The 14,662-nt window shown below is 43.5% G+C and overlaps 1 protein-coding gene across 1 annotated transcript in view; it reads left to right on the forward strand.

The window, feature by feature from the left end:
• The first annotated feature begins 459 nt into the window (after positions 1-459).
• The window catches only part of LOC149460770 (uncharacterized), a 93,077-nt gene continuing 78,874 nt past the window's right edge, over positions 460-14,662 (forward strand). Inside the window, 6 exon segments of the mRNA XM_089679238.1 lie at positions 460-507; positions 1,133-1,267; positions 1,347-1,553; positions 1,644-1,785; positions 2,982-3,799; positions 3,851-3,906. Coding sequence (XP_089535364.1) covers positions 460-507; positions 1,133-1,267; positions 1,347-1,553; positions 1,644-1,785; positions 2,982-3,799; positions 3,851-3,906 — 1,406 coding nt within the window.

The following is a 14,662-nucleotide window of genomic DNA, read 5'->3' on the forward strand; positions in this document are numbered from 1 at the left end:
GACATGCTGGTAGGTTAATTGGATCCTGTCTAAATTGGCCCTTGTATTGGCCCTTGTATATGAATGTGAGTTAGGGACCTTAGATTGTATGCCGCTTGAGGATTAGGGACTGATGTGAATGTACAATATATTGGTAAAGCGCTGCGTACATTGACGGCGCTATATAAGTACCTGAAATAAATAAATAAATGTCTTCCCATGGGGGAAGTAGTCCTTACAGCAACCCTCCTATTCCCCCCTCACATCCACATTCTATTATTGTGTGACCAATACCATCCAAATCATTCTTACTTTCATTTCCCAAAGTTATCCGTCTACAAGGAGACCTGTATAGTTCACATGATGGCACCAATGAGGATGGAGGAGGACCGGAGTCACATGACTGAGAAGATACTAAACCTCACCCTGGAGATCATCTACCTGCTGACCGGAGAGGTGAGGAGAATTCTGGGAGGTCACATGACATCACTCGTATCTCTATTATTAAACACAGACCTGACCGGAGAGGTGAGGAGGATTCTGGGAGGTCACATGACATCACTCTTATCTCTATTAATAAAACACAGACCTGACTGGAGAGATGAGGAGGATTCTGGGAGGTCACATGACATCACTCTTATCTCTATTAATAAAACACAGACCTGACTGGAGAGGTGAGGAGGATTCTGGGATTCTAACATAATATTCCTATTGGTTTTTTCAATACAGAGATTTCCTCTTCTGAAGTCAGGTGATCATATGACCATCACAGTGCCTCCATGTGACTCCCTAAACCCTGAGAGACACAACATGCAGAAGATTCTAGAAGTCACCAGAGAGATCACTGAGCTGCTGACAGGAGAGGTGAGCGGTGCCGGGAATTCTGGGACATTCTCCAGTAACAGACAAGGGATGTGTCTGGATGGTGACTGTATCATTGTGTGTGTCAGGTTCCTATAAGGTGTCAGGGTGTCACTGTCTATTTCTCCATGGAGGAGTGGGAGTATTTAGAAGGACACAAGGATCTCTACAAGGACGTCATGATGGACAATCAGCCGCCCCTCACATCACCGGGTAAGAGGAGACTTTATTGTAAAGGAGAGAGCAGTACGGAGGATCCACCTAGATCCCCCATCATCTGATAAACACATAGAAACAATGGATTCAGTCAGTGTGTGTGTTTCCTACAGATGGATCCAGTCATGGGAACCCACCAGAGAGATGTCCCCATCCTCTGTATTCCCGGGATTTCACACAGGAAGGTCACACCATCCCTCACCATCATCAGGTAGATGATGACAATTATTGGTAGTTGTGATTTATACACAGCATGTTTGTTACAATGAATGTTTTATTATATCTTTCAGAGTGGAATCCTCGGGGATGATAATATTGATGTTAAAGAAGAGTATAAAGAGGAGGATGAGGAGTATGGAGTGATGGAGGAGTTTTCAGAAGGACACAAGGATATGATGGAGCCACCTAATACCAGGAACCCACCAGAGAGATGTCCCCGTCCTCTGTATTCCCGGGATTCCACACAGGAAGTTCACACCATCCCTCACTATTACAAGGTTGTGGGATGGAGTATCTAGAACATGGACTTGTAAAGATGATGTGTGGATATTTTACAGATGATAGTTTTTCTCATTTTCTTGATTTAGAGTGGAGATCCAATCGATATAGAATTTGAGGTGAAAGCAGAAGAAGAAGAGGCGTATGTGAGGGATGATCAGCAGTCTATGGAGGAGGATGGAATAACGGGGACATTTATAGAGGAGGACACTCCTACAGAGATCAGCACAGGTGGGTCATGAACACTAAATCCATTCCTCCACCCATACTGCTCACTGATTGGTCCAGAGTAGGGCGGGGACTGGGTGATATCAGCCTGTAATCCCCTGGTCACTTTCCTGAGCTGTGTTCCCCGTCCTGTATTCCTGGATTTCTCTCGGATAATCTTCCTTCTCTGTGCTGCAGACACAATTTATGTATCTAGACTGGATTTATGGAGATTCTGGGGTTCAGCTGGCAGAAATATGTTGATTTTCACCAGACAATACTCATTCTAGGCTCCTGGGGCATATGCTTTGAGACTTCTGCCCCATGCCTGGATCTAGTAATATCGCTGACAGAACAGTTCTCCCATGTTGTCTGCTGGGTGGAGGGATATGTCTGTATAGTCTAAAAACCAAGTCAATGAGTGCAGTCTCAGGAGATGGGAGGCAGCAGTGTGGGACCTATGCAACTTGTCTCAGTTAATTCCAATATTAAAAATCCTGACCCGTACACTGTATAATTTCTATTGCACATTACATACTCCTGACCCCTGCACTATATACTTGATGTTGTACATTCCATAGTCCTGACTTCTGCTCTCCCCCCTCCCCCCACTGCTATATATACACATAATATGGATTCTCTTTTGTTACCCCCATTTCCTACCAGTTGGACATTTTATATCGGATGATGTGATTGGAGCACAGACTTTTACATGTTGATAATATTATAACATTTCCCAACTTTGGATCCTTAAACAGAAAGTGATAATGAGGGAGGAGTCAATACCCCAATGATGGTGGTCTTCAGGATCAGTCCAGTCTTCATCTTGGTTGTTCTCCCCCCATCCTCACTCTCTGACCTCTGGTGGGGCTCAGCCCCGCTGTTCTTCATGACTAAATCATGGACTAAATAAGGAAGTGCAGTACTTCTTGTGTTGGGAAGATGACGATGAGTGATAGAGGGGGTGGGGACCCTCGTCCTATAATCCCCTCATCACTGTCCCTCCTATAAAAGACAGTTCTGGTTGTTTTCTCACTCTCTGACTAAGGTCCATGAATAAAGAAATGACCTGGTAGGAGACCAGAGGAGCCATTTCCTAGTTCTCTTGAGGGTGGAATTGTAAGCTCCTCAGAGACCAAGCTGCCTGATGTGGGTGGAGTCCTGGTTTGGGGGAACCAATCAGCTCCTTTCTAGTAATCCTCTTTGTCTTTGTATTTTAGTCTATTGCCGGGAGATGAGGAAAACCTCAGAGGATTGTCTCACTTTGTCTCCAGACTGGAAAGTAGAAGATGAGGACATCACACAGTATAGTCCAGGAGAAAACCCGGCTCCCTCCAATGTCCATCCGGCACCACCCAGTGTAGATGGACCATCGGATTCCTCGTATCCTGAGGAACCTCAGACTGTGCAGGACCGGGCCGGCCTTCCAACAGGGAAGAGGTTCTCCTGTACTGAGTGCAGGAAGAGGTTCCATTCTAAATCCCATCTTAATGTACATAAAAGATCTCACACAGGGGAGAAGCCGTATTCCTGTGCTGAGTGCGGAAAATGTTTTTTACAGAAATCCCATCTTATCGCACATCAGAGATCTCACACGGGGGAAAAGCCGTATTCCTGTCTTGAGTGCGGGAAGAGTTTCTATTATAAATCTCATCTTGACCTACATAAAAGGTCTCACACGGGAGAGAAGCCTTTTTCCTGTCCTGAGTGCGGGAAATGTTTTTCAGTGAAGTTCAATCTTAACGCACATCAGAGATCTCACACGGGGGAGAAGCCGTATTCCTGTTCTGAGTGTGGGAAATATTTTGCACAGAAGTCCAGTCTTCACACACATCAGAGATTGCACACAGGAGAGAAGCCATATTCCTGTCCTGAGTGTGGAAAATGTTTTTCACAGAAGTCCAGTCTTCATAAACATCAGAGATCTCACACGGGGGAGAAACCATTTTCCTGTTCTGAGTGCAAGAAATGTTTTTCACAGAAGTCCCGTCTATACAAACATCAGAGATCTCACACAGGGGAGAAGCCGTATTCCTGTCCTGAGTGAGGGAAATGTTCCTCACTGAAGTCCTGTCTTCCTGTATATCAGGGATCCAACACAACCTTCGAGGTGTATTGGTGCCTTGAGTGCGGGAAATGTCTTCTGTGGGAATGTTGCTGGATATCCCAGCTCTCGTGTGGGGAAGAAGCACACCTGATATACACCTCAGATATACTCCATGGCTGATCTTCATCATGGAAGAAACAGTTCATAAGGAGATCAGAGGTCCCTAAAGACATGAATGAAGTGTGGGACCGGGTTGGCCATTGATGGCAGGAGAATTAAAATGGAGTCCTGACCTAGAGCACTGGCCTGACTTTTGATTGGGGTGCAACATATATGCTAGAGATAGTTTACACCTAAATGAAAGGAGTTCTGCTGTGCTGGGGGAGGGGCTTATGGGAAGGATGGAGGAGCACATAAACTAGGATGGAGGGGGGGGAGAATTCGACTATAACGGGGTACACTGATCAAACAGGGGTCAGTACTTATTGGGGGTGGAATGGGGAAAGATGGGGGGAGGGCTATGGCAGATAAGAAGGTTCCCATGGTACAAACAACCAGTGGAATTGGTACCATTTGTATGAAAATAAAAAATACACAATATCTGTGTGAACAAGGTGTCAGTGAATGGACAAGGTGTCAGTGAATGAACAAGGTGTCAGTGATTGAAAGTGTTTGTTCACCAATGCCAGAAGTGTGCCCAGCACAATAGGTGAGTTGGAAGGTTTGGTGCATGAAGAGAACTAGGATTGAATTGGTATTGCTGAATCTTGGCTTCATTCCTCACATGACTGGGCCATTCATATTCCTGGCTAGGTTCTCTTTCGGAGAGACGGGGGAAATAGGAAAGGTGGTGTTGTCTCTATATGAGAAGTGATCTCAGAGCGAGTGTGAAAGAGGACCTAGTTGATGAAGAGTGTGATGAGGCTGAAGTATTATGGGTGGAACTGCACATGTTGGCGTATTACAAAGGTCATCATTGGAGTTTGTTTTAGGCCTTCCAGTGTTAATGAGGAGGTGGAGACTCAGCTCCTTGCACAGATGGAAAGGGCTGGGACAGTGACAATAATGGGGGATGGTAACTACCCGGAAATTGACTGGAGTAATGGTACTGCAGGAACAGTTAAGGGGCAAAAATGTATAAACCTACTACAAGACAATTTTATGGTACAGTTCATAGAGGCCCAACTAGGAATGATGTTCTGCTGGACCTGGTCATCTCAAACCATGCAGAGCTTATTACGAATGTCCATATAAAAGAACATCTGGATAGCAGTTACCATAACATGATTTCATTTATTGTTATCTGTAAACAGTGAACACATACAGGAAAAATAAAAATGCTCAATTTTAAGAGAGCTAATTTTCCAAGGCCGAGAGCTGCTTTCCAAGACTTAGACTGTGAGGGGATATTGACATCAATGAACACAACACAGAAATGGGAGTCCTTCTTAAAAAGATTGTATGTGACCACACTGCAAAATATATTCTCATGGGCAACAAGTATAAAAGGCTAAAAATCAAACCTATGTGGCTTACGGCCAAAGTTACAAAAGCTATAGATAATAAGAAAAGAGCTTTTATTAAATATAAAAATGAAGGAACGCGATCATCGTTTACACATTACAAAGAATAGAACAGAATATGCAAAAAGGAAATAAAGGCCCAAAAATTGAACATGATTGACAGATATTAGGGCCGACCCCAAAACATTCCTCCAATATATGAATAGTAGAAAGGTCCGGTCCCAGCATGTAGGCCCTTTACAGAACCATCTAGGGGGGGTGACTGGGGACAAAGAGAAGGACAATGTATGAAATCCCTTCTTCAGCTCTGTGTATACAAAGGAGCATGGGGGGCTCTTGTCCATAATGGGTGTGGTACTGACACCCCCCAGATGATCCACATTAGCTCAAAATTGATATGATCTAGAAATATTTATACAGAATAAAGGTGAATAAAGCCCCTGGACCGGATGGCATACACCCACGGGGCCTTAAAGAATTCAGCTCTGCCATCTCACAGCCATTGTTTCTCATTTTTAGCGACTCCTTAATGACTGGCATAGTACCACTGGATTGTTGTAAGGCCAATGTGGGGCCAATATTTAAAAAGGGGTCAAAATCTTTCCCAAGTAATTATAGACCTGTTAGTGTAACTTCTATAGTTGGGAAGATACTGGAGAGTTTAATAAAAGACCACATAGAGGAGTTCTTGCTGGAAACAAAAATTGTAAGCCACAGACAGCATGGATTCATGAAAGATGGAAGTTGTCACACAAATCTGATTTCTTTTTATGAGGGGGTGAGCAAAACCTAGAACAGAGGGGTGGTGGTGGACATGGTATACATGGACAGAGGGGAGACTGTGGACGTGGTATACTTGGACAGAGGGGTGGCGGTGGACGTGGTATACATGGACAGAGGGATGGCGGTGGACGTGGTATACTTGGACAGATGGGTGGCGGTGGATGTGGTATACTTGGACGGGGTAGCCGTGTATGTGGTATATTTGGACAAAAGGATGGTGGTGGATGTGGCATACTTTGATAGAGGGGTGGCTGTGGACATGGTATACTTGGACAGAGGGGTGGCTATGGACATGGTATACTTGGATAGAGGGGTGGTGGTGGATGTGGTATACTTGGACAGAGGGGTGGCGGTGGGCGTGGTATACTTGGAAAGAGAGGGGGCTGTGGACATGGTATAATTGGACAGGGGGTGCTGTGGACATGGTATACTTGGACAGAGGGGTGGCTATGGAAGTGGTATACTTGGACAGATGGGTGGCCGTGGACATGGTATACTTGGACAGAGGGGTGGCTGTGGACGTGGTATACTTGGACAGAGAGGTGGCGGTGGATGTGGTATACTTGAACAGAGGGGTGGCTGTAGACGTGGTATACTTGGACAGAGGGGTGGCTGTGGATGTGGTATACTTGGACAGAGGGGTGGCTGTGGACATGGTATACTTGGACAGAGGGGTGGATGTGGTATACTTGGACAGAGGGGTGGCTGTGGACATGCTATACTTGGACAGAGGGGTGGCTGTGGTGTACTTGGGCAGAAAGGTGGCGGTGGACGTGGTATTTTGCAAAAGCGTTTGACACAGTTCCCCACACACGGCTAATGTGTAAGGTAAAGTCTACGGGCTGGAAAAATCTGAATGTAAATGGATAGAAATCTGGCTAAAAATCGTATTCAGAGAGTAGTGGTTAATGATTCATACTCTGAATGGTCTGGGGGTGTCAGTGGTGTACCCCAAAGTTCAATGTTATTAGTGGGGTACCCCAAGGTTCAGTTTTATTAGTGGGGTACCCCAGGGTTCAGTTTTATTAGTCGGGTACCCCAAGGTTCAGTGTTAGGACCCTTACTTTGTAATCTATATATATATATATATATATGATATGGGGTCAGGGATTCCAGTCTTTGCAGATGACACCAAGCTGTGTCGCAGAATAACATCCTTACAGGATGTCTCCAACTTACAAGCCGACCTCAATGCTCTGTGTAATTGGGGGACTATGGGGCCAATGAGGTTTAATGAGTTTAAAGGTGGTGATGGATGTGGTATACTTGGACAGAAGGGTGGCGGTGGACGTGGTATACTTGGACGAGGGGGCTGTGGACATGGTATACTTAGAGGGGTGGCGGTGGACATTGTATAGTTGGATAGCGGGATGGCTGTGGACGTGGTATACTTGGACAGAGGGATGGCTGTGGATTTAGTATACTTGGACAGAGGGGAGACTGTGGACATGGTATACTTGGACAGAGGGGTGGTCATGGACGTGGTATACTTGGATAGAGGGGTGGCTGTGGATGTGGCATACTTGGACAGAGGGGTGGCTGTGGATGTGGCATACTTGGACAGAGGGGTGGTGGTGAACGTGGTATACTTGGATAGAGGGGTGGCTGTGGACATGGAATACTTGGACAGAGAGGTGGCTATGGACCTGGTATACTTGGACAGAGGGGGGGCGGTGGATATGGTTTACTTGGACAGAGGGGGGGGTGGCGATGTGTCATGGATCCAAACCGCACATGCCCACGGCAACTAGCTAACTGAGGTGTGCACTTCCAGCCATGACTTGGGGTAAACAGGGAATGAGGGGGACCTACTTTGAGCATATAAGACTGGCTGTGATACACTTTCACAGCCCGCACGTCCTCTGACCACCACTAGAGGGAGACTCCACTCCAATCCAGCTGGCTGACCACACACAGGCAGATACGAATCTTATATACAATCTGGTTCACTCTAAGGGTTGAGGAGCAGCCTAGCAATTGGCACACCCTTCTATGATTCCTCCAGCTATCCTAAAAGATAGGACCCTGGTGTTAATCACTCTTCCACTGTCCACAAACCCCCACACCAGACACAAAACAAAAGGTAGCTTGCCACCACCCAACAGTTTGACAGCACACTAGTCTGCTAGGCCACCACACACACACAGATCTCCGGCTGGCAGATCTATTACTTTACAGTCTGCATGCAATTTGCCAACATGCAGTGCAATTGCATACAGATTAGTAATGAACTTAGACCGAGCACATATAGACACTGCAATACAACAATCTCTCTGGAGAGATGAGCCCGAGCTTTGTACATAGAAGTCACGTATTAATTTTATATTTTAACCACTAGTGGACTGCCCACAGTACATTTACTGCGGCAAAGCGGCCCTTGTAGGCAGGATCACGTTTATAAACATCATCCTGTTTACATGGTAGGGGGCATGTGTGAGGTGCGCGACAGCCCCGATCACAGCTGCGGGTGTCAATCACCGGGTCTTGGCCGATGATTACTAGCCGGGTCCCGGCGATTGCCAGCAAACACTAACACAGAGCACAGCTGCATTGTTTTCAATGCAGCTCTGCTCCCTTTCAGTTTCCAGCACACTGTTCCGGAGAGAAGAGCTTAGCTTTCCAGGACAGTGTGCAACAGTGAAGGACACGCTCCCTAGTAAAACACTCCCCTCACACAGTTAACCCTTTGATTGCCTAAAAATGTTAACCCCTTCCTCCCCAGTGCCATTAGTACAGCGTCAGTGTTTTTTTTTTACACTGATCACTCTATTGGTGTCACTGGGGATGTCAGTGACCCAAAGTCAGCTCCCCCCAGTGTCAGAATGTCCACCGCAATCCTGCTGTCCTGCCATAAGTTGCTGATCACCACTATTATTAGTATACAAAAAAAATCAGTATATACTGTATACCGCCATTTGTAAATGCTATAACTTTCACATAAACCAATTAATTTACATTTATTGGGATTTTTCTTTAGCAAAGACATGTCGCAGAATGCATTTTGGCCAAAGATTATGATGAAATTTGTTTTTTAAATTTTTTTACTGGGCATGTTTTATAGCAAAAATTCCAAGATATTGTTTATTTTCTTAAAATTGTTGTATTTTTTTTATAGCGCAAAAATTAAAAAATGCACAGGCGATCAAATACCACTGAAAAAAAGCCCAATTCATGGGGAAAAAAGGATGTAAATTTAATTTTGGTGCAGTGTTGCATGACCGTGCAATTGTCAGTTAAAGTGACTCAGCGCCATAACACAAACCGCTTCTGTAACCGCTTCCTGACCGCCCTATAGCAGAAATTCTGCTACAGGGCGGCACGGGTGTGCAAAATCACATATATATATATACGTGACTTGCGCTCCCGTGGTTTTCACACCCCTCCCAGATGACGTCAGATTGCCTGTCAGTACACCAGTCATCACATTTAAACCCTTGATTGCCAGGAACACGCTCATATACAATAAACCTCCATTGCTAGTATAGTGTCTGAACAGATCAATATCTTTGATCAGATCAGCACTATACCAGCGTTCACATTAGTATAGTATCCCCAAAAATGCAGCACGCACCTGCCAGCACCTGCGTTTAGCCCCTACGCTTACCCCCCCTTCTCCCCCAGCAAGTGCAGTGTCAGTAGGTCACTGTCACTTGATACATTGCACACAAAACTGCAGTATTCGCAGAATCAGGCCTGATCTCTGCTAGTACTTGCCATTAAATTTTGATGACTCTCATATGCAGCAGAGTGCCAGTACTAGTGCCACGCTACCTTTTGGTGAACTGGTGAGCACCAGCGGTTTAGTACATCCTGGTCTTTCACATACCTTTTAGATTGTAAGCTCCCAGGAGCAGGCCCTCCTAACCCTCTTGTATTGATCTGTATTGTTACTGTATTGTCTCCCATTATATTGTAAAGCGCTGAGCAAACTGTTGGCGCCATAAATCCTGTATAATAATAATAATACCAGCACTGCAGTATGACTTGGTGATGTGGCGAGTCCCATAAGTCCAGTACAAGCCGGTGCGGTGGCGAGCACAAGTATTGTCCCGCAGCCACCAAGAATTCGCACACAGGCCCGTAGAGCCTCTAGTATCCTTCCAGATGTGCTCGCAAATCCCGATTGGCAGCCCACAAATTCTGCAGCACTTGAACTTCCCCCATTCACTGCCCAACCCAGAATTCAGGTGGAAACAGCAAATTTAACTCCTCCCCTTGATTTTTTTAACTGTTTTTCAGGGAAGGTCTGTATGCATTGATAGTGAATCAAAGCAATTTATATGCGCAACAATTTATTGCTGTCAACCCAAATTCAAACCTTGCCAGACCAGTCGCATGGAAACTCATTATGGTTTCCAAATTTAAATTGTTTTGGGCCTAACCCTCAACATGGGTATTACTAAAAAAAATGAATTGCGGTTGTATTGGTCCACAGACCCGAATGATCATATCCCGTGTTCTCTGCTGCCATGGCCAGGCATAGATATGAGAGTATAATGCGTTTTATGCATTTCAACAACAACGCTCTCTGTCATTCTCGGGGTGACCCTGAATTTGGCCGGCTCCTCAAAATTCAGCCCCTCGCAATTCACCATAACCAAAAATTTGCAGATGTCTATACTCCCCAGCAAAACATCTGCGTTGATGAGTCCCTCATTCATTTTTCTGGCCGCCTTGCATACAAACAATTTCTCCCCTGCAAGCGTGCCAGATATGGGGTAAAGATGTATTAGACCTGTGAGAGGTCAACAGGGTATACTTTTAAGTTTCAGATTTATGAGGGAAAAGATAGTCACGTGGAGCCCCTCGGATGCCCAGACTACATGGGGAGTAGTGGCAAGATTTTTTATTCAAGCGTGCCACTATTTAGACATTTGTACAATCTTGGAACTGGCGCATGTGGCACCGTGTGACCTAATGTGTGCCCACCATTAGAAGTGGGTGGATGCAGGGCGGTATATTCTAATGGTGGGCATACCACACACTTTTTCTGACAGAGATTTCTTATATTTTTTTCATTCACACCACAGGCTGCATACAAAAAAAGAACATATCATATATACCCAACAAGGACCGGAGACGTACTGGTACATCACTGGATTTTGAATGGTTATACCAGGATGATGCCTACAGCTGCAGGCATCATCCTGGTATCATTTTTTCAGCTGGCGATTGGCTTTCGTGTAAAAGCAATCATAGTGGCTAATTAGCTGCAGGATTGCTTTTACAAGCAGCGGGAGATGATGCCCCCCTCCCCCGCTGCCTTCCACGGCCTTCTCGGGCAGTCTTGTGCCATCAGGGGAACCTGAGAATGCAGCCGGTGTTTCTGCCAGCTGACCATAGAGCTTATTGGAGACCAGAATGGTTCCAATCATCTCTATAGCCTAAGAAATCGGAATCTACAAGCATTTCATCACTTCAGTTTCACAGGATATAAACAGCGCCATTTGTAAATTGGGAAAGCATCTGATCACAAATTAGATGGTTTGATCAGATAATGTAAGGGCAGAGGAGATATCCAGAGCCTGATAGACCCCAGATTTCTCAAAAAATAATATATGACAATGCCCATTGAAGTTATAGGGGATATTTGCATTCCCTGTGATAGCATTAAAATTGATAAAAAAAAATAAAGGAACAGTGTAAAAATAATTTGAAAAAATCAAAATAACTTAAAAAAAGTACCCTCGCCCCCCTCATGTGCACACATGTGTGCCTTAGCGTTGACCTTGTGCCGGTGTGTGAACAGTGATTGCACCATGCATGTGTCGCCACGAACGTCAGATCAGGGGCAGTAATTCTAACACTAGACCTCCTCTGTAAATCTAAAATGGTAGCTTGTAAAGGCTTGTAAAACATTGCCTATGGATATTAAAAACATATGCAGTTTGTTGCCATTGCACGGGGCATGCGCAGTTTTAAATCATGTCATGTTTGGTATCTATTTACTCGGCATACCATCATCTTTTATATTTTACCAAATAAGTGGCCAATATATTGTGTTTTTGTACATTAAAAGTAAAAAAGTGTATTTTTTAAAAAATATTTGCTTTTAAAAAAATCACTGCATGAGTACTATGTGACATAAAAAAAATAGCACTCACCATTTTATTCACTAAGCTGTCTGCTTTAAAAAAAATATATAATGTTTGGGGGTTTTAATTAATTTCCTAGCAAAAATACAGATTTTTTTTCATGTGAACAAAAAGTGTCAGAAAAGGCTTGGTCTTCAGGTGGTTAGAAGAGTGAGTGATGTGTAGCATAAATTTCTAATGCTGGGTATAAAATGCCCCCACCACTCAAAATGACCCCTTTTTGGAAAGTAGACACCCCAAACTATTTGCTGGGAGGCATGTTGAATCAATAGAAGAATTAATTTGTTTACCACAAGTTTTTGGAAAATGAAAAAAAAATGTTTTTTTTACACAAAATTGCCACTTAAATGATTTATTGCTCACACATGCCATGGGTATATGTGGAATTACACCCCAAAATACATTCTGCTACTTCTCCCGAGTATGGGGGTACCACATGTAAGAGACGTTTTGGCAGTCTAGCCAAGTACAGGACCCCAAAATTCAATAAGCACCTTTAGGCTTTTAAAGGGCTTTATTTCCTCATTACACTTCCTGACTACCTATCACAGTTCCGGAGGCCCTGAAATGCCAAGATAGCACCAAACCCCCCCAAATGACCCCTTTTTGGAAAATAGACACCCCAAGGAATTTGATAAGAAGCATGGTGAGCATTTTCCAGATCTAGTTTTTTGCCACAAGTTTTTGGAAACATTAAGAGAAAAAACAAAAACATTTTTCTTTTTTTTATTTCAAAACCTTGTGAGAAAAAATTAGATCTATACCATGCCTCTTTTTAAATTCTTTGGGGTGTCTACTTTTCAAAAAGGGGTCATTTTTTGGGGGGGTTGGTGCTATCCTGGCATTTCAGAGCCTTCAAAACTGTGATAGGTAGTGAGGCAGTGTAATGAGGAAGTTACGCACCTTCAGGCTTTCAAAGTGGTCATTGGATTTCAGGCTCCTGTATGTGGCTAGGCTCCCAAAAAGTTTCACACATGCGGTGCCCCCATACTCGCTTGAAGTAGCAGAATGCATTTTGGGGTGTAATTCCACATATACCCATGGCTTGTGTGAGCAATATATCATTTAAATGACAACTTTGTGTAAAAAAAAAATTCTTTTGTCATTTTCCAGAAATTTGTGGAAATAAATAAATCTTCCATGGACTCAATATGCCTCTCGTCAGATAGCTTAAGGTGTCTACTTTCCATAAAGGGGTAATTTGGGGTGTTTATACTAACCTGGTATTTTAGCACCTCAAGAAATGTGATGGGCAGTCAGAAAGTAAAAGCTGTGTAAATTCCATTATCTATACCATAGTTTGTAGACGCTATAACTTTAACACAAAGCAATCAATATACACTTATTGGGATTTTTTTTACCAAAAAAAATGTAGCAAAATACGTTTTGGCCTAAATTTATGATGAAATTATGATGAAATTATAGTTTTTTTGGATATTTTTTATGACAGAAATGAGAAAATATTGTTTAAAAAAAAAAAATTCTCAAAACCTTTTTTGTTTATTTGGCCAACAATAAAAAGCATACAGGTGATCAAATACTACCAAAAAGAAGCTCTATTTGTGTGAATAAAGGAATAAATTTCATTTATGTACCGTATTGCATGACCACGCAATTGTCCGTTAAACTAGCACAGCGCTGTATAGCAAACAAAAATTATGTAAATTGCAGTATCTATACCATAGTTTGTAGACGCTATAACTTCCACACAAAGCAATCAATATACACTTATTGGGATTTTGTTTACCAAAAACATGGAGCAGAATACATTTTCGCCTAAATTTATAACCAACTTTGAGTTTACTATATATTTTTTATAGCTGAAAGTAAAAAATATAGTTTTTCTTCAAAATTTTTGGCCTTTTTTTGTTTATAGCGTGAAAAATAAAAAGCGCACAGGTGATCAAATTACACCGAAAGAAAGCTCTATTTGTGTGAAAAAAAGGACATAAATTTTGTTTGGGTGCAGCATTGCATGACCGCGCAATTATCAGTTGAATTAGTGCAGCGCCGAGTAGCAAAAAGAGGCGTGGTCATTAAGGGGGGTAAATCCTCAGGAGGGCAAGTGGTTAAAGACCGTCTGATTATATCTTGAGTGCTGGCTCCCTCTGGTGGACTTTGATCGTATTTCGATTATTTGGAAGCTTGGCTGGTACGCTGTAATTCCTGCTGCTGACGATCCGAGTTCCAGATGTCCAATCGCAGATGACCGGTTTTTATCACTCATATGCGCTTTAAGAGCACTATCTGGTTAGTGCAATCTACACTTATATCTACCACCAATGTCACTATTGCCACACTTGTTTTGGACAGACTATCACTGTCATGCTACACACCTTCACCAATCCTGGAGCGTTGAATAACCAATTACTCCTCTGGCTTAGAGACGCTATGCATATCCTTACATGATACGGTTTCAGAATATATTTTTATGATTACTATTGTCCATTTCA

Source organism: Staurois parvus, unplaced genomic scaffold (genome assembly GCF_062004578.1).
Source record: "Staurois parvus isolate SC_StPar_1 unplaced genomic scaffold, SC_StPar_1.0 ptg000221l, whole genome shotgun sequence".
In the NCBI taxonomy this organism is placed as follows: Eukaryota; Metazoa; Chordata; class Amphibia; order Anura; family Ranidae; genus Staurois; species Staurois parvus.